Genomic DNA, 26380 nt, shown 5'->3' on the forward strand with positions numbered 1-26380 from the left:
CAAGTGATTCTTTAACTCTTATTTGATGGCCCTAAATAAGGCGTCATAAAGACTGAAAGGTTTTTATTGCTTAAAAGATGTTGCAGTTAAAATGGTAAAGTAAAATAGTCGTATGGACTCAGTTGTTCGAAGGTCGATTAGCGCTAATCCAGGGTTAAATTTTAACCCGGGTCTCTTTTACTTTTCATCAAAAGCAAATTCTCAGACAATTTTCTCTATTCTTTTTAGAGTAGCCAATCATCAAATTGCTGACAAAAAGAATTAAACTGAATTTGCTTTTTAACCTTTCACATCTGAATTCAAATTTAGAACTACCCCTGGGTTATCTTAACCCAGCTTTGAACAACTCGGCCCTGGTTACTCTGAATACTATTGGTCTGATTAATTGTTTTCTGATTCTGATTACCGTAAGATTCTATTAGTCACGTTCACACTACATCTTCTGATTTTCAGCAGTGCGCGTGAAATGAACTGATTATATAGTTGAATTGTTATTTAGATGACTATAACATATAATTGCCAGAAAATGTGCAAAATTGATATGATAAAGTGTAATATTTTTAACAGGGCACTGAGGCAATAGACTCGAGCACTACTATAGATCACTACTACACTCGCGAAAACGTCTTCAGCACAAACACTGGCATGTCCAATGAACGTTAAGCACTTTTCAGAGCAAATCTTATCTGGAGAAAGGCTGGGCATCGAAAAGTTTGCTTTGTTGACTTCGTTTACGGTGTTAATTTGAGTTTACGTGGAGAACATCCGGGACTTTCCTAGTGCTTGAAGCCAGGGTTCATACTGTAACACTAAACACGAGCCTCATATTACCACAGCAACAACAACACAGCAAAGAAAAATCAGCGCAGGTAAGCAACTAGTTAGTTGGGTCTTCATGTCATGCTACTTCAAAAACGTTTCTTGCTACAAAGGAGACTAGTGAGTCGTAAAAAACAGGTTGTTGTCTTGAATTCCTGCTTCCCTCAGCTACTTAGAGAAGAGAAGGGTGAGGAACAGGTGGGGGGAGGGGAGGGGCACGGAATTAAAAGAATATTTTCTCCTATTTTACAAACTGAGTCAGTAAGGTGAATTTGCTGGCTTTTAAAAGCTGAAGTTTTTGTTTTTGTTTGTTAGCAACCGGATCTTCACCAACTGCCACAACTGCTCTAACATCAACTGTAAATCGCACCACAACAAACCTCCAGCCTCTGGTACCAATCGGAACACAGCTCCAACAGCCTCAGTTCCAAGTTCGAATGGTTCAGTTCCCACAACAAAGTGGCCCCGCCCAGATTCAACAGACCATCGTACAATCACCAAGAGGTGCTACTACACCGGTTCAGATTCACACTCAACAGGCTCAAGTCGTTCAAGGCCTACAACAGGTATGTCAACCGACGATGGGACTGCTAATGTCGAACGGTCGATACCTTCATTTTTCGGTGGGATGAATCAAGTAAGAGAACTCATACTTCTCAACCCCCCGTGACTTCTCGAACCCTCGCTCCCCCCCCCCCCCCCCCCTCCTCAACTCCGTTTTTCTAATCTTCCGATAATTTGGACGAATTTCCCTTTCTCTATATACGAGGTTCAAAATGAACGGGATTCCATGAAATCTGACTTGACCCTCAGACTTAAAGTATTAGATCAGGGAGGTTAGCTTCACAACACCAAAACCTACCCAACCCAGCGAACTTTACTCCAGACCGTAGCGAATAAATCCGCCGCGCGGCTATCTCTATAGAGAAAGTAGACGGTCTGTGACCAGACTCTTAATAAATTGTTATAATGACTTGCCATAATAAACCTTTTGTAACCTTTGACAACCCTTCTTTTGGTATGCATAGAGTATTTTTTTGTCCTCTAAAATACTAAGTTGGAAAGTTTTCCTTTTCCGCCAAATTCCCGCACTAAAGGGGATAATTTTACTGATAAGTAAACTTTTTTCCGGCACTCTTACAGATTCAAGGCAAACCCTTAGGTACTGTTAAAGTAACTCAACAAACACAAGGAGCCCAAACAACAGCAAGAGCACAGGGAAGGTCACCTGCACAGAGAAGAAAATCACAGAATAAATGAACACTGAATACTCGATGATATATTGAAAGTTCAAGGAAACCCCAGATATCCTCATGTAAAGCTGGCGGACAAACGATTGTTCTCTGCGGTTATTTATGAAGGATAATTTGCATTTCTTATATCTTTCATAGTTGCGGTGGCCTGCATGATGGTTCCGCGTACGTGGTGCATGCTAAAGTGGAAAAGGACCGTGTATGACTTGAAGATATCTATACTTTCCATGTCAGTTGCAAAAATTTTAAGTGAAGTGAACAGTGTACAGATGATTTTCGACTTAACAAACAGCGTTTTAGAGCGAGTGGACAAATGCATCTTCTTGGCTAGACTTAATGAGATGCATTTTCTACTTTACAACTCTGTCCACTGAGACTCTGTCACTAACTCCTGTGGTATTCTAAATTTGCACTCGTATTATGTCGAAAAACTGCGAACATTCCGCAGCTCAGAACTTTCTATGAAGTATTCTATATTTACGACGTAGCTTTTTAGTGAGTACATCTCAGTGTTTTCCCTTTCGGTTTCGGCTGGCTTCTCTTCGACAGTTTTTTACGTGCTATTTTAGAATATATATTTTACCGGCCTTCCAGTCCGAAACTAAAATTAGACCATCCGGTGTTGTAGTTATTCTTGAGGGACTTGCTTTAAACTTGTCAGTAGTTTTTCCAGTGAAACAACCATCCAATGTAAACTGATCGACACTGTCGAAATTGCAAACAAGAAGATTGTGGTGTTTGCGACATTTCTGTAAACACAGTCCATTAGGGGATTTCAACTGCCCATCACCCTCGCCTTCTTCTCCTATCTTGTACCACAACTTCCCAGTATTATCTAACACTTTCAAGCAATTATTAACCCGGTCAGAAACAATGAACTTGTTCTCATGGTAAATACACGACCTGGGTGTGCTTAGTTTTTCTGGTCCACTGTCTCCAAATTTAAACAAAGATTCACCATCTTGTGATAAAACTTGGACTCTAGTGTTATGGTAGTCAGCCACGATAACACGACCTTCATCATTCACACAAACACTGACAGGATTGTGAAACTCACCACCCCTTGCCCCTTTCTTTCCAAAGCTTTTCACAAAGTTTCCAGTTTGAACATTAAATTGTTGAATGCGATGATTTACTTCATCCGCCACAAGAATGTTATCATCATTAAGGTACGTAACGTCCTCTGGACCGTTTAGCTCCCCGTCCTTCTTTCCACGACAACCTACTTTTCTTAGACAGTTTCCTTCCGTGTCAATTATGAAAACACAGTGTCTTTCGCTGTCAACAACAGCAATTTGCCCTTTGCTGTTGACAGCCAACCCTCTCGGTTTTTTAGAAGTTTCTTGATTTAATTCCAACTCTCCCAAAACCTGAATGAGCCGTTGTTTCACCTGGACAGTGTTGGTTGAAAGAACCTTCCCATTTATTTTGACTGTGATGTTAAAAGTACCAGGAACTTTAGGTACAAACTTCACTAGTGTAGCATCTTCATTCTCGTACGTTCTCAAACTTCCTACCTTCTCAGAGGGTTCCACGAGCACCTCACATTGGAATTTGCATTTAACTTCATGCGCTTGTTCTTTAGGGATTCTGGGGTTAACATCGAACTCTGATTCTACACCAGCTTGGATATCTTGATTCAGTCCCTTGATGGTCGGTTCACTTGTTGCTACGAAGCCAACGCTAAATTTTTCTAGTTCCAAATTCGGAAAGTACTTCACAAAGGAACTGACCGGAAGTTCTGGGATGGGAGCGCTTTCAAGTTCGTTGTAACGCTGCTGTAGTTTTAGTTTGTTTTGCATTATGTCCGAACTGGAGCTTTTTTGCACGAGTTGTTCAGCAAACTCGACTGCTTGGTTGATCTGCTTTAGCAAGGACTGCACTTGTGTCTTTGCCGAATTTAACATTTCCGATCGAGACGCCCGCGTGTTCTCGAGAAAGGTGATGATCTCGCATTCACTTTCACGAATAGTGGCAATGATTTGTTCCGCTGTCTGGGAAACTTCATGTTTAACATTAGTAATATTTGTATGCAGCTCAAGCTCTGTTTGTTCAAGCTTGAAAATCGCATCGCTGTAAAGATTGGTCTTTTCTTTTAACTTTTCGGCTCTCTCTAGGATGTTGACTTTCTCGCCATCCGCCACTTTATCCAGTAGTTCCACATCATGGCCCTCGTGTGACTTGTGATCCGTTGCGATGCAAATTTGGCAAACACACAGTTTGCATTTGCGGCAGAAAAATCTTACAATCTCGCGCTCGTGATACTGCTGCTTGCAAAATGACTGCCTCTTCATCAGGGCTTCGTAGTCTTGAGGTTGGAACTGTTTGACTGGCGTCACCTTGTGTCCTTCAGTGAGGTTTGTAAACAGTTGATGTGCGTTTACACAGTCACTGCACATGAATTTAGCGCATTCGAAGCAGTAACTTATCTCTGCGCTCTTTTTCTTGCAAATGCCACAACTGATTTCGTTGCCATCGCCACTCTGTCGAACAGCGAGAAGACTGAGCAACCTGTTATGATGGAAACTAGACGGTAGTTTGGCGAAACAGTTTGCTTCGGGAAGATCGACTTCAGCTTGACACTCGGGGCAGCGAAACTTTCCATTCCTTTGGCTGATCAGTGCGTGTTTCTTCAAACAGTCACAGCAGAATGTATGCAGGCAGGTTATTGTCTTGGGATCGGTAAAACTATCTAGACAGATTGCACAAGTAACCTGTTCTTTGAGGTTTATCAACAGAGATTCCATTGTGAGAGATTGCTCAACAACGGAACGCCCTTTCTTGTTGTTTGGGATTCCGGGAAACTTGAACCATTTATAGCGTCACAAAACATTTTGCTTAATACCCACAGGCAGCCAACTAGATTTGGAATTATCTACCCTCTGACCTTAGAAGCGGAAGTTAAGGAGGGTATTTTCCCGCATTGTTTAGCTGGGAATATTGACATTAAGACAAAAGGCAAATATAAAATCTCGCAATAGAAGTGCGCGTTTTTAATGGATTTGTTTTTTGTATATTACTTTGAGGGTGGACAAACTTTGAGTGTTGCAGTTAAGACGAATTAAACGCCAAACTGTGCGACAAAAATGTGAGGTTAATTCTCAGTAATCGGCTGTCACATATCATTTCAAACACGAGGCAGTGAAGTAGAACCTCTGTGCATTTTCCTAACAACGTTTTTTAGTAATCTTTCTCATTCTTTGATTGTGTTTGTGTGTTTCTTTGTTTCTTTTGCATGTAGTAACATGTAGTCAGCTATTCTACTGCTGTGTGGTAAGCTTAGTTTTGGCAGTAAACTTGGATCGCCCAGCAGTGAAGACGAGAAATCGAGCCAGAGGAATGGGGTGGAGTCGTGCAAACACAAACCTAGTTTAGTACTTCAATGTTTCTAGCATAACTCTTAAACAATCTGTTTTTCAACCCTGAAGTGGAAGTTTATAAAGTAAGGTTTTATTTTCAGAATTAAATTTAGGAGAACGAAAGACGGATTTAGAGATTTGGGGAGGGTCACGCGTTGTACGTCTTATTCGAGAATGAGAGAGGAGAGGGCAAAAAAACATAGTTTCGTTTCAAAAACAAACAAACAAATCAAATATCCCCATCATAAATTAAAATGTAGCTTCCCTAACCAGGTAACTCCTTTAAACACCAGCGAAACGTTTTGAGGAGGGATCTTGGAATTACACTGATAAGAGTAGGCAATTTTAAATTTAAAAAATAGTAAAACTGCAGAATAGTTAGCACGAAATGTTTCACGTTTTTCCTCATTCAGTTTAATTTTTTGTTTAAAATACATTCTCCACAGGTATAATTATCTATCAATGTCATCACAAGCTGTCTGGATCAGATCTCTGACTTCTTTGCCTCTTCTCATCGACTTTTAAAAACATTCTCGTAACTTGTCATCTGTCAAAGGAGATCCACCTTTAAGAAGAAAAAAGGAGAGCAGTAACTAAGCAATAAGAAAATTTCACGACCTCAGCTTCCTCCTGCAGAGTTTATCAAATACTGTTCACACCGCTTTCGCACAAAAAAAGGTTGACACTGTTTGAATTATACGGTAAATGAACTGAAATACGAGACTATTTCAGGAATGCTATCGACTCTTTTTTTTTTGGAAGTTTCACAGGCAACTTGGTCAAAATTTGTTTCCCAAAACAGTCCGAAGCCTGATATTTCGTTCAGTCTGGGAAACTGCCCACCTACCCCTCCCCCAAGCCAACATTTTGCCCTAAGTCAGAAGTAAGTGTTAATGTTGGCTTAACGGAGGGGTAGGTGGGTAGTTTCTCAGAACCATACAATGATCCAACAGTCCCTAATAGCAATTTATCGAACCCACCGTCTGACTCCATGCAAAAATGAATGACTACTCTTTAGTGAGTGGGAGGATGGATGCTTTAACTAAGCCCCAACTTATGTTTGTTTGTGTGTGCAGGGTACCTCAACCGTACAAACTCAACAAGCACAGATAGTGCATCAAGCAAGATCACCGTCTACAACTTTCACGGTAAATGACTTAGGTATCACTTGCGAAATTAGGACGTCGTAAGCTAAAGGACTTGGGGGACAAATAGGGTTGACTATTGAGCTCACTTTGACTATTACAATAGTATCATGATAGCTTAAATACTATCCCAATAGTATTGCTATATTAGGACTACTATTATTTCGATACTATCGCGATACTGACGTCTGCGAAGAATCAGAAACTATTAATCATGGAGAAATTCTACTATTCCCAGTGCTCGCTCGGTTACACTGGCCTTAATTCTGGCTAATTACTAGCGAGAGCTTTATTTTAGGTATGTGTTTTAGTTTCTTACCTGGAAGTGGCCTTCTGTGTATGATTAAACACAAGATAGGGCGGGAAGGATTGGATTCATGCGCCGTCGAAGCCCCTCATGGGGCAACCTCGTCCCCAGGGCGCTTTTCCCTGGCTTTGGGGGCGGGGCGGGAAACCCCAAAGCCAGGGAAAAGCGCCCTGGGGACGAGGTTGCTCATGGGGGAGCGGGCTGGAGTTGATCTAACCCCCCTTTTTTAGTGACTCTTGTTTGCCCCTCCCCCCATTTTTTCTGTTATCTTGGTCTAGTTCTATTGTCTTCTCGCCTGCGGACTCACATGTCTCGTAACTCATCTCTCGAGTCCCTAGGCCTTTGTTAAGCGAGCGTCCACGGAAAATGTATTCGTTACTAGTCCACAGTTGAGGAAACGATGTGCCTCTTTTAGCGAGAAAGGAGGGCTGGAAGATGTTGATTGAAAACTATCGCACGATGCATCGTTAGTTCATTGATTGTTGCACCGTAGAATTTTTCCACAGTCTCAAATAAAGTAATGTGAGAATGCATTGAACTTGCCTGACGGATGCTGTCCTTTTTAACAGATTCCAGGTAACTTGGTGCCAATAACCCACATACAATCAGCTGGTGGTGCTACGACAAGTGCACAGATCCAAACAAAAACCTCTCCTCAAGGTACCCCTACTGGGCAACCAGCACCAATACTGCCAAACACTCCACTCTCCCCTCCCTTAGGGACGACTACTGTGACACTAAACACGAGACCCATATTACCACAGCAACAACAACAGCAAAGGAAAATCAGCGCAGGTAAGCTATTAGACCTCCAATCAATTAGTTAGTTGTGTCTTCACACCATGCTCCTTCGCAAACGTTTCTCACTACTTAGGAGACTAGTGAGTCGTAAAAAGAAGGTTGTTGTCTTGAATTCCTGCTTCCTTCAGCTACTTGGAGAAAAGAAGGGTGGTGCTGTAAGGAACAGGTGGAGGAGGGGAGCGGCACGGAATTAAATTGATTGATTGAATTAATTGTCAGGAAGGTGAATTTGCTGGCTGTTAAAAGCTGAAGTTTTTTTTTTGTTTGTTAGCAACCGGATCTTCAGCAACTGCCATAGCTGCTCTAACATCAACTGTAAATCGCACTACAACAAACCTGCAACCTCTGGTACCAATCGAAACACAGCTCCAACAGCCTCAGTTCCAAGTTCGAATGGTTCAGTTCCCACAACAAAGTGGCCCCGCCCAGATTCAACAGACCATTGTACAATCACCAAGAGGTGCTACTACACCGGTTCAGATTCACACTCAACAGGCTCAAGTCGTTCAAGGCCTACAACAGGTATGTCAACGGACAATGGGATTGCTAATGTCGAACGGTCGATACCTTCATTTTTCGGTGAGATGAATCAAATAAGAGAACTCATCTTGTGAAGTACTTTCAGCCGCTCAGTCGTATACAGTAGAACCCTTACTTCTCAACCCCCCGTGACTTCTCGAACCATCGCTTTCTTGAACAGAACCTTTCAATATATTGAATCTAAACTGACTTCACTTTTCCAGTTAAACACTTTTTTCCCTCTCCTCAACTCCGTTTTTCTAATCTTCCGATAATTTGGACGAATTTCCTTTTCTCTATATACGAGGTTCAAAATGAACGGGATTCCATGAAATCTGATTTAACCTTCAGACTTAAAGTATTAGATCAAGGAAGGTTAGCTTCACACCACCAAAACCTACCCAACCCAGCGAACTTTACTAGCTTTGGTATGGAAATACTAGTCTGTTCTCCAGACCGTAGCGAATAAATCCGTCGCGCTCGGCTATCTCCAAAGAGAAAGTAGACGGCCGGTGACTAGACTTTTAATAAATTGTTATAATGACGTGCCAAAAAAAAAACTTTTTGTAACCTTCGACAACCCTTCTTTTGGTATGCATCGAGTAGTTGTCGTCTAAAATACGAAGTTGGAAAGTTTTCCTTTTCTGCCAAATTTCGGCAGGGGTTTGTAAAAATCAGACGGAATTACGTTAAAGGGGATAATTTTACTGATATGTAATCTTTTTTCCGGCACTCTTACAGATTCAAGGCAAACCCTTAGGTACTGTTAAAGTAACTCAACAAACACAAGGAGCCCAAACAACAGCAAGAGCACAGGGAAGGTCACCTGCACAGAGAAGAAAATCACAAAATAAATAAAGACTGAATACTCAATAATATATTGAAAGTTTAAGTAAAACCCAGATATTAAGATCGTCATGTAAAGCTGCCGGACAAATGATTGTCCTCTGCGGTTATTTATTCAAATACAAGTTCGTTTGATTGTCCTCCATTGAACATGTTATTGGGGGCCAGTCCCATTTTCTGTTCTAATTGGTCTTTACAACCGCAGCGAAAGTGAATGTGTAACGAGGCTTTTGCCATTGAAGCCGCAACTACATGTTGCCTCAACTGAGATTAAGACGATTCGAAGCCTGCCGCAATTCTAAAAGTTTCAATACGTCTCTTTCATGGACATTTATAAACTCATTTAATATCTTCATCTACATCTACATTTAATAGTCAGCAGAAACTATGTACTAGGGTTATTGTGAATTGCTCTAGACATTTGAGCCTTTCTGTTCATACACTGTTATCTAAAATGGTGAAATAATCTATAAAATATGAAATATTAAAATATTTTAGCCGCGTCAGATATGGCATATTATTGTTTTTGTTTGTTAGCAACCGGATCTTCACCAACTGCCATAGCCGCTCTAACATCAACTGTGAATCGCACTACAACAAACCTGCAGCCTCTGGTACCAATCGGAACACAGCTCCAACAGCCTCAGTTCCAAGTTCGAATGGTTCAGTTCCCACAACAAACTGGCCCCGCCCAGATTCAACAGACCATTGTACAATCACCAAGAGGTGCTACTACACCGGTTCAGTTTCACACTCAACAGGCTCAAGTCGTTCAAGGCCTACAACAGGTACGTCAACCGACAATGGGACTGCTAATGTCGAACGGTCGATACCTTCATTTTTCGGTGGGATGAATCAAATAAGAGAACTCATACTTCTCAACCCCCCGTGACTTCTCGAACCCTCGCTTTCTTGAACAGAACCTTTCAATATATTGAACCTAAACTAACTTCACTTTTCTAGTCAAACACTTTCCTCCCCCTCCTCAACTCCGTTTTTCTAATCTTCCGATAATTTGGACGAATTTCCCTTTCTCTATATACGAGGTTCAAAATGAACGGGATTCCATGAAATCTGACTTAACCCTCAGACTTAAAGTATTAGATCAAGGAAGGTTAGCTTCACAACACCAAAACCTACCCAACCCAGCGAACTTTACTAGCTTTGGTATGGAAATACTAGTCTGTTCTCCAGACCGTAGCGAAAAAATCCGCCGCGCTCGGCTATCTCTATAGAGAAAGTAGACGGTCTGTGACCAGACTCTTAATAAATTGTTATAATGACTTGCCATATATAATAAACCTTTTGTAACCTTTGACAACCCTTCTTTTGGTATGCATAGAGTATTTTTTTGTCCTCTAAAATACTAAGTTGGAAAGTTTTCCTTTTCCGCCAAATTCCCGCACTAAAGGGGATAATTTTACTGATATGTAATCTTTTTTTCCGGCACTCTTACAGATTCAAGGCAAACCCTTAGGTACTGTTAAAGTAACTCAACAAACACAAGGAGCCTAAACAACAGCAAGAGCACAGGGAAGGTCACCTGCACAGAGAAGAAAATCACAGAATAAATGAACACTGAATACTCGATAATATATTGAAAGTTCAAGGAAACCCCAGATATCGTCATGTAAAGCTGGCGGACAAATGATTGTTCTCTGCGGTTATTTATTCAAATACAAGTTCGTTTGATCGATTGTCCTCCACTGCACCTGTTATTGAGGGCCAGTCCCATTGTCTGTTCTAATTGGTCTTAACAACCCCAGCGAAAGGAGACGTGTAACGAGGATTTGCAATTGAAGTAGCTATACAGCCTATACATGTTGCCTGAAGTGAGATCAACAATAAGACGATTCGATGCTGGCCGCAATTCTAAAATAGCTAGAAACAAACAAGAGAAGGCAATAGGCGTAGTATTCTTCTACCTATTTCACGGGTTAGGTAAAATCACTCTATCATTCGTATTACTTGAAAAGGGTTATTTTGAATTACTCCAGACACTTGAGCCTTTCTGTTCATACACTGTAAAGTAGAATGGTGAAATAGCCTGTAAGTTGGTAATATTGAAATATTTTAGCTGTATCAGATAAATATTATGATGGCAGTTTTTATTTAGAATACATATGGAAAAGCTCACTAAAACACTTCGTAGACTCGCACAGTTGTTTATTTTATTCACAATCTCGCTGGCAGGGTTTTTTTTTATAACTGAGAAATGTGAACACGTCTAAAGTCATCAATTGATAAAGATGTGTTAGCTCTGAAGGATAATTTGCATTTCTTATATCTTTCATAGTTGCGGTGGCCTGCATGATGGTTCCGCGTACGTGGTGCATGCTTAAGTGGAAAAGGACGGTGAATGACTTGAAGATATCTATACTTTCCATGTCAGTTGAAAAAATTTTAAGTGAAGCGAACAGTGTACAGATGATTTTCGACTTAACAAACAGCGTTTTATAGCGAGTGGACAAATGCATCTTCTTGGCTAGATTTAATGAGATGCATTTTCTACTTTACAACTCTGTCGACTGCAACGCTGTAACTAACACCTGGGTTTTTTTAATTTCCACTCGTATTATGTCGAAAAACTGCGAACATTCCGCAGCTCAGAACTTTCTATGAAGTATTCTATATTTACGACGTAGCTTTTTAGTGAGTACATCTCAGTGTTTTCCCTTTCGGTTTCGGCTGGCTTAACTTCTCTTCGACAGTTTTTTACGTACTATTTTAGAATATATATTTTACCGGCCTTCCAGTCCGAAACTAAAATTAGACCATCCGGTGTTGTAGTTATTCTTGAGGGACTTGCTTTAAACTTGTCAGTAGTTTTTCCAGTGAAACAACCATCCAATGTAAACTGATCGACACTGTCGAAATTGCAAACAAGAAGATTGTGGTGTTTGCGACATTTCTGTAAACACAGTCCATTAGGGGATTTCAACTGCCCATCACCCTCGCCTTCTTCTCCTATCTTGTACCACAACTTCCCAGTATTATCTAACACTTTCAAGCAATTATTAACCCGGTCAGAAACAATGAACTTGTTCTCATGGTAAATACACGACCTGGGTGTGCTTAGTTTTTCTGGTCCACTGTCTCCAAATTTAAACAAAGATTCACCATCTTGTGATAAAACTTGGACTCTAGTGTTATGGTAGTCAGCCACGATAACACGACCTGCATCATTCACACAAACACTGACAGGATTGTGAAACTCACCACCCCTTGCCCCTTTCTTTCCAAAGCTTTTCACAAAGTTTCCAGTTTGAACATTAAATTGTTGAATGCGATGATTTACTTCATCCGCCACAAGAATGTTATCATCATTAAGGTAAGTAACGTCCTCTGGACCGTTAAGCTCCCCGTCCTTCTTTCCACGACAACCTACTTTTCTTAGACAGTTTCCTTCCATGTCAATTATGAAAACACAGTGTCTTTCGCTGTCAACAACAGCAATTTGCCCTTTGCTGTTGACAGCCAACCCTCTCGGTTTTTTAGAAGTTTCTTGATTTAATTCCAACTCTCCCAAAACCTGAATGAGCCGTTGTTTCACCTGGACAGTGTTGGTTGAAAGAACCTTCCCATTTATTTTGACTGTGATGTTAAAAGTACCAGGAACTTTAGGTACAAACTTGTTACACTAGTGTAGCATCTTCATTCTCGTACGTTCTCAAACTTCCTACCTTCTCAGGGGGTTCCACGAGCGCCTCACATTGGAATTTGCATTTAACTTCATGCGCTTGTTCTTTAGGGATTCTGGGGTTAACATCGAACTCTGATTCTACACCAGCTTGGATATCTTGATTCAGTCCCTTGATGGTCGGTTCACTTGTTGCTACGAAGCCAACGCTAAATTTTTCTAGTTCCAAATTCGGAAAGTACTTCACAAAGGAACTGACCGGAAGTTCTGGGATGGGAGCGCTTTCAAGTTCGTTGTAACGCTGCTGTAGTCTCAGTTTGTTTTGCATTATGTCCGAACTGGAGCTTTTTTGCACGAGTTGTTCAGCAAACTCGACTGCTTGGTTGATCTGCTTTAGCAAGGACTGCACTTGTGTCTTTGCCGAGTTTAACATTTCCGATCGAGTCGCCCGCGTGTTCTCGAGAAAGGTGATGATCTCGCATTCACTTTCACGAATAGTGGCAATGATTTGTTCCGCTGTCTGGGAAACTTCATGTTTAACATTAGTAATATCTGTATGCAGCTCAAGCTCTGTTTGTTCAAGCTTGAAAATCGCATCGCTGTAAAGATTGGTCTTTTCTTTTAACTTTTCGGCTCTCTCTAGGATGTTCACTTTCTCGCCATCCGCCACTTTATCCAGTAGTTCCACATCATGGCCCTCGTGTGACTTGTGATCCGTAGCGATGCAAATTTGGCAAACACACAGTTTGCATTTGCGGCAGAAAAATCTTACAATCTCGCGCTCGTGATACTGCTGCTTGCAAAATGACTGCCTCTTCATCAGGGCTTCGTAGTCTTGAGGTTGGAACTGTTTGACTGGAGTCACCTTGTGTACTTCTGTGAGGTTTGTAAACAGTTGATGTGCGTTTACACAGTCACTGCACATGAATTTAGCGCATTCGAAGCAGTAACTTATCTCTGCGCTCTTTTTCTTGCAAATGCCACAACTGATTTCGTTGCCATCGCCACTCTGTCGAGCAGCGAGAAGACTGAGCAAGCTGTTATGATGAAAACTAGACGGTAGTTTGTCGAAACAGTTTGCTTCGGGAAGATCGACTTCAGCTTGACACTCGGGGCAGCGAAACTTTCCATTCCTTTGGCTGATCAGTGCGTGTTTCTTCAAACAGTCACAGCAGAATGTATGCAGGCAGGTTATTGTCTTGGGATCGGTAAAACTATCCAGACAGATTGCACAAGTAACCTGTTCTTTGAGGTTTATCAACAGAGATTCCATTGTGAGAGATTGCTCAACAGCGGCACGCCCTTTCTTGTTCTTTGAGATTCCGGGAAACTTGAACCATTTATAGCGTCATAAAACATTTTGCTTAATACCCACAGGTAGCCAACTAGATTTGAAATAATCTACCCTCTGACCTTAGAAGCGGAAGTTAAGGAGGGTTTTTCCCCGCATTGTTTAGCTGGGAATATTGACACAAGTTAAGACAAAAGACAAATATAAAATCTTGCTATAAAGTGCGCGTTTTTAATGGACTTGTTTTTTTGTATATAATCTATATTACTTTGAGGGTGGACAGACTTTGAGCATTCCGGTAAAGAAGAATTAAACGCCAACCTGTGACAAAAATGTGAGGTTCAATCTAATTGTCTGTTACTTATCATTTCAAACACGAAGGAGTAAGTAGAACCTCCGTGCATTTTCCTAATAACGTTTGTTAGTAATCTTTCTCATTCTTTGCTTGTGTTTGTGTGTTTTTTTGCATGTAGTAACATGTAGTCAGCGGCTATTCTACTGCTGTGTGGTGAGCTCAGTTTTGGAAGTAAACTTGGATCGCCCAGCAGTGAAGACGAGAAATCGAGCGAGAGGAATGGGTTGGAGTCGTGCAAACACAAACCTAGTTTAGTACTTTAATGTTTCTAGCATAAATCTGAAACAATCTGTTTTTTCAACCCCGGAGAGGAAGTTTATAAAGTAAGGTTTTATTTTCAGAATCAAATTTAGGAGAACGAAAGACGAATGGTTAGAGATTTGGAGAGGGTCACGCTTTGTACGTCTTATTCGGAAATGAGAGAGGGGAGGGCAAAGAATCATAGTTTTGTTTCAAAAACAAACAAACAAACAAACAAATCAAACATCCCCATCATAAATAAAAATGTGGCTTCCCTAACCAGGTAACTCTTAAACACCGGCGACACATTTTGAGGACGAATCTTGGAAGTACACTGATAAGAGAAGGCAATTTTAAATTAAAAGAAAAGTAAAACTGTAGAATAGTTAGCACGAAATGTTTCACGTTTTTCCTCATTCAGTTTAATATTTTGTTTAAAATACATTCTCCACAGGTATAATTATCTATCAATGTCATCACAAGCTGTCTGGATCAGATCTCTGACTTCTTTGCCTCTTCTTACCGACTTTTTAAAACATTCCTGTAACTTGTCATCTGTCAAAGGAGATCCACCTTTAAGGAGAAAAAACGAGAGCAGTAACTAAGCAACAAGAACATTTCACGACCTCAGCTTCCTCCGGCAGAGTTTATCAAATACCTTTCACACCGCCTTCGCACAAAAAAAGGTTGACACGACACTGATTGAATTATGCGGTAAATGGAGTGAACTAAGAATAAAATAAGAATGGGTATAAAGGAAATAAACATAAATCAGTTATTCAACAAAAGGATTCAGGAGAACCTTGATTATGGGATAACATGTTTTGCGCGAAGAAAATGGCATTAATTTACGAACAGGGTTGCTATTTCTAACAAGCCACTGAGAACATAACCTAGGGCACAACTGTAGATCACTGCCACACTCGAACAAGACTTCAACAATAAACACTTCCAAGTCTCAAGACTCCGGACTTTACGCGCTGGGAAAGCGGAGTCCCGGATGTATACAAGATAAAGAAAAATTATTACTCTCCACAGTGAACATATCGTAAGCGGATTAAAAAGCAAACTATTCGAGGACAAGCCCTTTGTAGAAGCGAATTCCCTCTGATAAATTCCATGAACTTTGGAATCTCCTTACGGTGGTCAGGAAACTGACCTTATTACATAAACTCAACTGATAAAATCAAATTCTTGTTTTTAACTTCCACATCGACTCAATACCACAGTTTCTATAGAAACTAACCTCTTCTTTTAGACTTTCGTGAAGTCAAAACTTATACCGTCTCAGAAAACAGATGTATTGTTGCGGTTGTATTGGAATTATCTCGGTGTAACAGCCTCTAAGTTTATCTTTGATTTTATAGCTACTTGCTAGGTTCTATAGTGTTGACTTTCTTGTGTTCTTACACTAAGATGAGTAGTTCTTTTCTTCATAATTTTATTCTATTTTAAAGCCAAAAGTTACCTGGCTTATGAACCGCTGCAATTTTATCATCATCTGTCACAACTATAGTGACGATTCCAGAAACTAGATTTTCTTCTTCATCAGTTGGATCAGCAAATAGTACAGAGCTACAAATAAATAAGATCCATTTATGTCAGCTTTTTTTTATAGTGGCTAATCGGAATCCCCGAGCACCGTTATGAAATTAAAGTGACCATAGAGCATGCGCAGAGTGAAGGAGAGAAAACAGAGCTACGTAGTGTTAGGCTGCAGAACGGGATCAAAGAAGGCGTAGGTTCGATTTCCTAGAGCCGTACTAATATTGAGGGTTTTAAAATAACTGAAAAAGCAAGTAAAGGTACTGCGGCCTTAATACCCATGCAAACAGCTCGACCTCCACAGTGACGTGGCTCAAAAGACAAAGAAATTGCGGTCCCATCTCCAGTGAGAGATGTCAAAACAAGGACATCTGCTACATCTGCTATAGTACTTTTATGCAAACTTAATACATGGTCACTTGAATAAGGAAGTTTTATTTCGATAAGCGATTGACGATCTAGAGAAAACTACATTGTTGGTGGTGTAAGCTGTGAGATTCCAAAAGTGAATGTTAAAAACTGACTAGAATAACAAGACTTGTTTTTACGCTATCTGATTGGTTTATTGGTAATTCGAACGTTCCTAACGGATATGGTTACTCCTTTAAAGAATAAGCTTTTAGTTGTAAGTACTTAGAAGGTATGGCTTATTTGAAGATAGTCGGTCATCATTAAAGAACAATATCTAGCTACCTACATGTACATATGGAATGACTCACTCATCGAATATCCCAAAGTAGATGCAACTGGATGCTGTCTCAGGTTTCGTGAAACTTCTTTTTTTGCTGATGGTTCTGGAGTTTGCGTTTCTTCATCTATCTTTATGGAATGAAGTCGTGCTTGAAAAAAGGAGAAAGAAGATTTATAAGAAAAAGGCCAATTAACATGATGAACGCTATCAAGAAGAATTGGCTGCATTCCGTCCAACATTTTGCAACGTGTTAAACAATGAAAGTCAATCCAAAAGGGCTCTTTTTCTTAATAAGTACATGTAGGAAATTTTTTCGTGGTTGTTTTCCCAGCCTGTTGTTGGTCGTGGTGGAATGAGTGTTACTGTCCCAGGTGGTTCAACTGTAACAGTAGCTGGTGGAACTCCCGGCATTGTTCCTGTTTCTAACAGTGTGGCCATTACATCAGGGACATTACCAGCTCAGTTTATCGCCACAGGTTTGAAAAATGCCAACCAAACCATACAGCAGTGGCACCAGGAACTCCGCTTACGCTTTTACAGGTACTGCATGTGTCCGGATAAAATATTACTTTCGTTTTACTGCTGATAAGTAAAGTTCATGCATTGCCAGTTATCCAGTAGTTTGCTTCGCAGCCATTATTAGGGCAGTGAAGGAGACTACAGCCAAACACTCTTTTAAGCGATCAACCTCGGGAATTAGCAAGTGATGGTGGCCGCTTAATAGAGGTTGACCGCTGAATAGGGGTTTTCTAGAAGTAGGCCCAAAGTGTAGCACAAATTGACCTAGAGGGCAAGATTTATCACTCTATTACAATTTATTGTTCGCAACATCAATGACGCGAAATATGATAAAAGTATTTGGATTTTCTGAGGAGTTCACGCCGAAACAACTAGTTTTAAAGTACTTTAAACAGTCCCACATAGCAATTCATCGAACCCACCGTCTGGCGCCATGCAAAAATGAATAACTGCTCTATAGTGAGTTGGGGGATGGATGCTTTAACTAAGACCCTAACTTAGGTTTGTTTGTTTGTGTGTGCAGGGTACCTCAACCGTACAAACTCAACAAGCACAGATAGTGCATCAAGCAAGATCACCATCTACAACTTTCACGGTAAATAACTTGCGTATCACTTGATAAATTAGGGCGTCGTAAGCTAAAGGACTTGGGGGACAAATAGGGTTGACTATTGAGGTCACTTTGACTATTACAATAGCATCATGATAGTTAGATACGATACTGACGTCTGGGAAGAATCAGAAACTATTAACGATGGAGAAATTGTAGTATTCCCAGTACTCGCTCTCTTACAGTGGCCCTAATTCTGGCCAATTACTAGCGAGAGCTTTATTTCAGGTATGTGTTTGGGTTTCTTACCTGGAAGTGGCCTTCTGTGTATGATTAAACACTAGATAGGGTGGGGAGGGTTGGATTCATGCGCCGTTGAAGCCCTTTGTGGGGGAGCGGGGTGGAGTTGATCTCCACCCAGTTTTTTTAGTGGTTCTTTTGTTTGACCCTCCCCCCGCCCTTTTTTTTCTGTTATCTTGGTCTAGTTCTATTGCCTTCTCGCCTGCGGACTCACATGTCTCGTAACTCATCTTTCGAGTCCCTAGGCCTTTGTTAAGCGAGCGTCCACTGGGAATGTATTCGTTACTAGTCCACAGTTGAGGAAACGATGTGCCTCTTTTAGCAAGAAAAAAGGAATGCAAGATGTTAATTGAAAACTATCGTAACTATCGCACGATGCATCGTTAGTTCATTCTTTGTTGCACCGTTGAATTTTCTCCCGGCACAGTCTCAGATAAAATAATGTGAGAATACATTGAACTTGCTTGACGGATGCTGTCCTTTTTAACAGATTCCAGGTAACTTGGTGCCAATAACCCACATACAATCAGCTGATGGTGTTACGGTAAGTGCACAGATCCAAACAAAAACCTCTCCTCAAGGTACCCCTACTGGGCAACCAACGCCTATACTGCTAAACACCCCACTCTCCCCTCCCTCAGGGATGACTACTGTGACACTAAACACGAGGCCCATATTACCACAGCAACAACAACAGCAAAGGAAAATCAGCGCAGGTAAGCTATTAGTTAGTTTGATCTTCACGCCATGCTTCTTCGCGGACGTTTCTTGCTACATAGGAGACTAGTGAGTCGTAAAAAACCGGTTGTTGTCTTGAATTCCTGCTTCCTTCAGCGACTTGGAGAAAAGAAGGGTGGTGCTGTGAGGAACAGGTGGGGGAAGGGGAGGGGCACGGAATTAAAAGAATATTTTCTCCCAATTTACCAACTGTGTCAGTAAGGTGAATTTCCTGGCTTTTAAAAGCTGAAGTTTTTGTTTTTGTTTGTTAGCAACCGGATCTTCACCAAATGCCATAGCCGCTCTAACTCAACTGTAAATCGCACCACAACAAACCTCCAGCCTCTGGTACCAATCGGAACACAGCTCCAACAGCCTCAGTTCCAAGTTCGAATGGTTCAGTTCCCACAACAAAGTGGCCCCGCCCAGATTCAACAGACCATTGTACAATCACCAAGACCGTAGCGAATAAATCCGCCGCACTCGGCTGTCTCTAAAGAGAAAGTAGACGGTCTGTGACTAGACTTGTAATTACTTGTTTTAATGACTTGCCATAATAAATCTTTTGTAACCTTTGACAACCCTTCTTTTGGTATACATCGAGCGGTATTTGTCCTTTAAAATGCTAAGTTGGAAAGTTTATCTTTTCCGCCAAGTTTCCGCGGTGGGGTTTTGTAAAAATCAGATTGAATTACACTAAAAGGGATAATTTTATGTAATTATATGTAATTTTTTTTCCAGCACTCTTACAGATTCAAGGCAAACCCTTAGGTACTACTGTTAAAGTAACTCAACAAACACAAGGAGCCCAAACAACAGCAAGAGCACAGGGGAGGTCACCTGCACAGAGAAGAAAATCACAGAATAAATAAAGACTGAATACTCAATGATATATTGAAAGTTTGAGTAAACCCAGATATTAAGATCGTCATGTGAAGCTGTCGGACAAATGATTGTCCTCTGCGGTTATTTATTGAAATACAAGTTCGTTTGATTGTCCTACACTGCACCTGTTATTGGGGGCCAGTCCCATTTTCTGTTCTAATTTGTCTTAACAACCGCAGCGAAAGTGGATGTGGAACGAGGATTTTGCCATTGAAGCCGCGACTACATGTTGCTTCAACTGAGATCAACAATAAGATGATTCGAAGCCCGCCGCAATTCTAAAAGTTTGAATCCGTGTTTTTCAGGTGTACACCCCCATTAAAAATCCAAAATCCCACATTCCAGTTTGACCTGGATTGACTGTAAAATAGAAATATATAAAGTAGCCAAACATGTGACTGCACACAGACCAACAGAGGAATCTAACCCGGGAAGGAAGTTAAAGACAGGCCTACTGTACGGACTCTCAATGTGGTTTTTGTGGACATCAAAACCAATTACAAGCCGACTGAAACCTTTCGACTGATATACAATGTACCTCGTGCCACCCTCCGGGGTGGCATTAAAGGCGAAACAATAAGATTGCTTAGAACAAACTCTTTAAAAAAAATAGAAAAAGAAAGCATGTGTACACAGGCTATTGTCAGAGGTCAACTTTGACTTAATAAAACAAAAGCAAAAATTAAAGAGAGACTATTAATATTGCCTTTCCGGTATCACCCAGCGGTACAAGATCTTAAAAGAAATTAATGGCAAACTGGAGTCTAAAATAGAAAATCAGCCTCTGCTGAAAACAATTTTTGGGACCTCTGATCATATCAGAAAAGACGTGCTTGTAAGAGCAAAATTGTAACTTGAAGGCAGTTGATAATGCGACACAACCACAAAAACCGCATTGGGAGCCCGTGCAGGTTTGTCTTTGACGTCCTTCCAAATTGAAAAAACCGAAATCCACATCGGTCACCAAAATCCGAAAAACCGCGTTGTTTTTGCCAAAAAACCGAAAACCAGATGCTAAAAAAGGGGAAAACCGGAAAGCACAACGGACAACAAAGCCGAAAAACCGAAGTTTTTCATTGCAAAAACCGAAAAACCGACCTAGAAAATGGCCAAAACCGAAAAACCGAAAATCCCAACGCCCCCCTCGTATAATACTTGCATCAACAGGGTTATTGTGAATTGCTCTAGACATTTCAGCCTTTCTGTTCATTCACTGTTATGTAAAATGGTGAAATAGTCTGTAAGTTGGTAATATTAAAATGTTTTAGCTGCGTCAGATATGATATAAGTTAACAGTTTTTATTTAGAAACTAGAACTACCATGAAGAAAAATATATCCGTAGAAATAGAAATGTACATATGGAAAAGTTCACGTAAACACGTCGTAGACTCGTATACCGTAATTACTTGAATAAACGCCACCCTCTATTTAACGGCGCAGACGGAAGCAAAGTTAAAAATATAAGCCGCACCAAATAAGACGAATGCGGCGTTTAATCGAGGATTTTGAGGAAAACCCGGCACTACTTTGTACAATGAATATCAACCAGACAATAATGACTCTCTCACGAAAAAAGAAACGCGAGACATTGAGCATTAAACATTTGGTCTGTTTTACTTGATATTTAAAAATGATTTATCGTAATTGATGTCAATGATTTTAAGAAAACGTGATTTTGAAATAAACGCCGCCTTCGACTAAACGCTGCACTTGAATAGCAAAAAATTCATTAAACGCCGAGGCGTTTAATCGAATAATACGGTATAGGTGTTTATTTTATTCACAATCCCGCTGGCTGGGTTTTTTATAACTGAGAGATGTGTACAGGTCTAGAGCCATCTACTGATAAAGATGTGTTAGCTCTGAAAGATAATTTGCATCGGTGAAATCTTTTTTTCATAGTTGTGGTGGCCTGCATGGTAGTTCCGCGTACGTGGTGCTAAAGTGAAAAAGGACCGTGTATGACTTGAAGATATCTATACTTTCCATGTCAGTTGCAAAAATTTTAAGTGACCCGAACTGTTACAAATGATTTTCGACTCGACAAACACCGCTTTAGAGTGGACAAATGCATCTTCTTAGCCAGACTTAGTGAGATGCATTTTCCACTTTACAACTCTGTCGAATCGAAACAACTATCCACTCATACGAGTTGTAAAACGTAATTTCTCCACTCGTATTATGTCGAAAAACCGCGCACATTCCGCAGCGCAGAACTTTCTATGAAGTATTCTATATTTGCGATATAGCTTTTTAGTGAGTACATCTCAGTGTTTTCCGTTTCGGTTTGGGTTGGCTTCTCTTTGACAATTTTTTCACGTACTATTTTAGAATACATATTTGTTTGGACTCCCAGTCCGAAACTAAAATAAGGCCATCCGGTGTTGTAGTTATTCTTGTGAGACCTTTAACCTTATAATCAGTTTTTCCAGTAAAACAACCCTCCAATGTATACTGGTCAACACAACCATTGTTTCTGTTACATACAAGAAGATTATGGTGATCGACACATTTCTGGAGACACAGTCCCCATGGACCCAGCAATTGTTCATTACCCTGACGTGGCTTTCTTATCATGATCTTATACAAAAACTTTCCAGTATTATCATAAAGTTTCACAGAATTATCACTCCAGTCAGAAACAATGAACTTGTTTTCATGGCAAATACAGTCAAAGGGGTCGTTCAGTTTTCCTGGTCCACTGTCTCCAACTTTAAACAAAGGTTTACCATCCTGTGATAAGACTTGGATTCTGTTGTTACACCAGTCAGTCACGATAACGCGTTCTTCATCATCCACACAAACACTGACAGGATTCTGAAACTCCCCGTCTCTTGTGCCTCTCTTCCCAAAGCTTTTCACAAAGTTTCCAGTTTGAACATCAAATTGTTGAATGCAATGATTTAATTGATCCGCCACAAGAATGTTATCATCATTTAGGTAGGTAACGTCGCTTGGACTGTTTAGTTGTCCTTCCTCGTTTCCATGGCAACTTACTTTTCGTAGACAGTTTCCTTTCATGTCAGTTATGAGAACACAGTGTATTCCGCTGTCAACAACAGCAATTTGCCCTTTGCTGTTTACAGCCAACCCTCTTGGTTTTTCAAAAGTTTCGTTTTTTAATTCCAAATCCTCCAAAACCCGAATGAGCCGTTGTTTCACCTGGAAAGTGTTGCTTGAAAGAACCTTCCCATCTATTTTGACTGTGATGTTAAAAGTACCAGGAACTTTAGGTACAAACTTCACCAGTGTAGCCCCTTCATTCTCGTACGTTCTCAAACTTCCTACCTTCTCAGCGGGTTCCATGAGCACCTCACATTGGAATTTGACTTTAACTCCATGCGCCTGTTCTTTAGGGATTCTGGGGTTAACTTCAAACTCTGATTCTACACCAGCTTGGATATCTTGATTCAGTCCTTTGATGATCGGTTCACCTGTTGCTACGCAGCCAACGCTAAATTTTTCAACTGCCAAATTCGGAAAGTACTTCATAAAGGAATTGGCCGGAAGTTCTGGGATGGGAGCACTTTCAAGTTCGTTGCAACGCTGCCGTAGTTTTGCTTTGTTTTGCATTATGTCCGAACTGGAGCTTTTTTGCACCAGTTGTTCAGCAAACTCGACTGCTTGGTTGATCTGCTTTAGCAAGGACTGTACTTGTGTCTTTGCCGAGTTTAACATTTCCAATCGAGTCTCGCGCATGTTCTCGAGAAGGGTGATAATCTCGCGTTCACTTTCACGAATCTTGGCAATGATTTGTTCCGCTGTCTGGGAAACTTCATGTTTAACATTAGTAATATTTGTATGCAGCTCAAGCTCTGTTTGTTCAAGCTTGAAAATCGCATCCCTGTAAAGTTTGGTCTTTTCTTTTAACTTGTCTGCTCTCTCTAGGATGTTGACTTTCTCGCCGTCCGCCACTTTATCCAGTAGTTCTACAGCATGGCCCTCGTGTGACTTGTGATCCGTAGCGATGCAAATTTGGCAAACACACAGTTTGCATTTCAGGCAGAAAAATCTTACAATCTCTCGTTCGTGATACTGCTGCGAGCAAAATGACTGCCTCTTCATCAGGGCTTCGTAGTCTTGAGGTTGGAACTGTTTGACTGGAGTCACCTTGTGTCCTTCTGTGAGGTTTGTAAACAGTTGATGTGCGTTTACACAGTCACTGCACATGAATTTAGCGCATTCGAAGCAGTAACTTATCTCTGCGCTCTTTTTCTTGCAAATGCCACAACTGATTTCGTTTCCATCGCCACTCTGTCGAGCAGCGAGAAGACTGAGCAACCTGTTATGATGGAAACTGGACGGTAGTTTGGCGAAACAGTTTGCTTCGGGAAGATCGACTTCAGCTTGACACTCGGGGCAGCGAAACTTTCCATTCCTTTGGCTGATCAGTGCGTGTTTCTTCAAACAGTCACAGCAGAATGTATGCAGGCAGGTTATTGTCTTGGGATCGGTAAAACTATCCAGACAGATTGCACAAGTAACCTGTTCTTTGAGGTTTATCAACAGAGATTCCATTGTGAAAGATTGGTTAACAGCGATGACAAAACACACCCTTTCTTTCTTCTTTGGAATTCCGGGAAACTTGAACTATCCATAGCGTCACAAATCATTGTGCATTATAATACCCACAGGCAGCCAATTAGAGGTGAAACAATATCTTCCCCCCTGACCTTAGAAGCGGAAGTAAAGGACTGATGGTTTTTTCCCCGCATTGTTTAGCCTGGAATATTGACATTAAGACGAAAAACAAATATCAAGTCTTATTACAGAAGTGCGGGTATTTAATGAATTTATTTGCTTGTTTGTTACTTTGAGGGTGGACGAACTTTGAGCGTTTCAGTAAACTGAAGAATTAAACGCCAATCTGTGTCAAAAATCTGAGGTTCAATCCAATCGGCTGTAAGTTAACATTACACATCACTTACGAGGCAGTGAAGTACTTGTAACCTCTGCATTTTCCTAATAACATTTTTTAGTAATCTTTCTCATTCTTTGATTGTAGTTTGTTTGGTTGTTGTTGTTTTTGCATGTAGTCAGCTATTCTACTGCTATGTGATAAGCTTAGATTTGGCAGTAAACTTGGATCACCCAGCAGTGAAGACGAGAAAACGAGCGAGAGGAATGGGGAAGAGTGATACAAACAATTAGGGATGGACCATTACAAAAGTGATGGGGGGGGGGGGGGTGGGGAAAAAAACAAAAAAAAATTCATGCAAGGGAAAATGCCAAGAAAAAAAATTCATGCAAAGAATAAGGTAAAGAAAAAAATTCATGCAGAAGGAAGGTCCAATTGTGACTTTTTCAGAATGTCTGAGTTTCAGAAATCAACAATATTACCAGGCACAATATGAATAAACAAAAATCACTTTCTTCTTATTGAAAGGAGACAAAGGAAACAACCTTGTTTTTGTTTTAAATTGCAGTTAGAAGTGTACCTACAACATACACTGTACACTGTATTATAATAAAAATAATAAAATAAAATTTGTAATAAATAAATATTAGAATTTGGTAGCTTTGGAAATATTCTATAAAATTATTTGTGCCCAAAATAAAAATTAGAGGATGGGTCTTACCGCCTTGAATAAGAATTCTATAATACAATGAAAAAGTGCATTCACACGTACGAGTAAGTGTTAAAACTTTAACTGTCAACGACATAAACAGCAACACTGCCACCGGTACTTTTAACAAAAATTAAGAACCACAAAGTATGGTTTTCATTAGCAGTCAGGCCTGCAACACACAGTGTGTATCCTGTATTATAATAAATATCATAAATACATTTAATTATCCATAAACAGTTTCAATATTAAACTTTTCAACATATAAAATTTATAATAAAAATATAAATATTAGAACTTGGTATCTTTGTAAATATATTCTATAAAATTATTTGTGCCCACAATAAAATTAGAGTATGGGTCTTATCGCCTGGTAAATAAATAGTGACAGGCCATTCACAGATCCCGCAAACGTGTCGCATGGATGTAATTTATACTTATCTACACGTGGTGTTAAAGAGATTCACTACAGTTTTTCTCTAACCAGTTTATCTCTTAATGAAATGCCTCTCTTATAAGAAATAATTGGAGTTTCTTTAAACATTTCTTTTAGTTTAGGTTGTGATTCTATAAGATGCCATTTCTCCATTAAAATGTGTTTAAGGTTAGGCACAGATGGGTTGTACTGCGTTGCAAAGGGCAATATTTCTTTTTGCACTCTTGTATTATCCTTGAGAGCTTTCTGTCTGTCAGGGAATTTTACTTCCGAGAGCGTTTTTTCTATAAGGTTGTTCGGGTAGCCTCTCGCTCGAAGGCGTAGTTTGAATATTGTTATGTTTTCTACGAAAGTCTCCTCTGAAGAGTTAGTTCTTAGTAGTCTCATTTTGGAGTGGAGGGCACTACAGAGGGGCTGTTTTGGTGAATGGAGTATGGCATCATTATGATGGGCTGTGGCATTTTTGTTTAAAGACTTTTTATTGAGGTTTATTGTTTTCTGGCCGTGACAACATTTGCATAATTGAACATCACCTAATTGACAGAAACCACACATGTATGTATCTGGCAAAGTTTCATCTTTCTACTGCTTACG

At 40.3% G+C, this 26380-nt stretch overlaps 5 protein-coding genes across 6 annotated transcripts; 1 reads left to right on the plus strand and 4 right to left on the minus strand.

Annotated features, from left to right (window-relative positions):
* Positions 1-2204: 2204 nt before the first annotated feature.
* LOC140947715 (E3 ubiquitin-protein ligase TRIM45-like) lies at positions 2205-4846 on the minus strand. The gene has a single exon (XM_073396889.1). It carries the CDS (start codon positions 4817-4819, stop codon positions 2633-2635), a length of 2187 nt encoding a protein of 728 aa, XP_073252990.1. The 5' UTR covers positions 4820-4846; the 3' UTR covers positions 2205-2632.
* A 565-nt stretch (positions 4847-5411) lies between these two features.
* LOC140949201 (uncharacterized) lies at positions 5412-9461 on the plus strand. Its single transcript, XM_073398429.1, has 5 exons — positions 5412-5424; positions 6479-6579; positions 7453-7678; positions 7956-8206; positions 8945-9461. Exons 1-5 carry the CDS (start codon positions 5412-5414, stop codon positions 9059-9061), a joined length of 708 nt encoding a protein of 235 aa, XP_073254530.1. The 3' UTR covers positions 9062-9461.
* A 2310-nt stretch (positions 9462-11771) lies between these two features.
* LOC140949202 (E3 ubiquitin-protein ligase TRIM71-like) lies at positions 11772-14057 on the minus strand. Its single transcript, XM_073398430.1, has 2 exons — positions 12733-14057; positions 11772-12689 (listed from the first exon to the last, which is right to left on the minus strand). The coding sequence occupies exons 1-2, from the start codon at positions 13960-13962 to the stop codon at positions 11772-11774; spliced, it is 2148 nt and encodes a 715-aa protein (XP_073254531.1). The 5' UTR covers positions 13963-14057.
* Positions 14058-14974: 917 nt separating this feature from the next.
* On the minus strand, positions 14975-16938 carry LOC140947436 (exosome complex component RRP43-like). 2 transcript variants are annotated; one of them, XR_012166966.1, is made up of 3 exons: positions 16840-16938; positions 16044-16150; positions 14975-15148 (listed from the first exon to the last, which is right to left on the minus strand). XR_012166966.1 is itself a non-coding variant. In XM_073396544.1 (3 exons), the coding sequence occupies exons 1-3, from the start codon at positions 16841-16843 to the stop codon at positions 15036-15038; spliced, it is 246 nt and encodes an 81-aa protein (XP_073252645.1). In that variant the 5' UTR covers positions 16844-16879; the 3' UTR covers positions 14975-15035. The 2 variants fall into 2 exon arrangements, 1 of the variants encoding a protein (XP_073252645.1); XM_073396544.1 differs by having other exon boundaries at positions 16818-16879.
* A 5020-nt stretch (positions 16939-21958) lies between these two features.
* LOC140947984 (E3 ubiquitin-protein ligase TRIM45-like) lies at positions 21959-24377 on the minus strand. The gene has a single exon (XM_073397213.1). It carries the CDS (start codon positions 24299-24301, stop codon positions 22106-22108), a length of 2196 nt encoding a protein of 731 aa, XP_073253314.1. The 5' UTR covers positions 24302-24377; the 3' UTR covers positions 21959-22105.
* Positions 24378-26380: the final 2003 nt, after the last annotated feature.

The sequence above is a fragment of the Porites lutea genome, chromosome 9 (genome assembly GCF_958299795.1).
Source record: "Porites lutea chromosome 9, jaPorLute2.1, whole genome shotgun sequence".
Lineage (NCBI taxonomy): Eukaryota > Metazoa > Cnidaria > Anthozoa > Scleractinia > Poritidae > Porites > Porites lutea.

What these genes read in the sequence shown, in the direction of transcription:
- LOC140947715 (XM_073396889.1), bottom strand. Translation starts at nt 4,819, where the DNA reads ATGGAATCTCTGTTGATAAACCTCAAAGAACAGGTTACTTGTGCAATC.
- LOC140949201 (XM_073398429.1), top strand. An exon ending in GCAAAGGAAAATCAGCGCAG is followed by an intron (nt 7,679 to 7,955) that starts GTAAGCTATTAG and finishes TTTGTTTGTTAG; the next exon opens with CAACCGGATCTTCAGCAACT. An exon ending in TCGTTCAAGGCCTACAACAG is followed by an intron (nt 8,207 to 8,944) that starts GTATGTCAACGG and finishes GCACTCTTACAG; the next exon opens with ATTCAAGGCAAACCCTTAGG.
- LOC140949202 (XM_073398430.1), bottom strand. Translation starts at nt 13,962, where the DNA reads ATGGAATCTCTGTTGATAAACCTCAAAGAACAGGTTACTTGTGCAATC. An exon ending in TCGTGGAACCCCCTGAGAAG is followed by an intron (nt 12,690 to 12,732) that starts GTAGGAAGTTTG and finishes ATGCTACACTAG; the next exon opens with TGTAACAAGTTTGTACCTAA.
- LOC140947436 (XM_073396544.1), bottom strand. Translation starts at nt 16,843, where the DNA reads ATGAGTGAGTCATTCCATATGTACAT. An exon ending in GAGTCATTCCATATGTACAT is followed by an intron (nt 16,151 to 16,817) that starts GTAGGTAGCTAG and finishes ATTTATTTGTAG; the next exon opens with CTCTGTACTATTTGCTGATC. An exon ending in TGCAGCGGTTCATAAGCCAG is followed by an intron (nt 15,149 to 16,043) that starts GTAACTTTTGGC and finishes TTCTCCTTAAAG; the next exon opens with GTGGATCTCCTTTGACAGAT.
- LOC140947984 (XM_073397213.1), bottom strand. Translation starts at nt 24,301, where the DNA reads ATGGAATCTCTGTTGATAAACCTCAAAGAACAGGTTACTTGTGCAATC.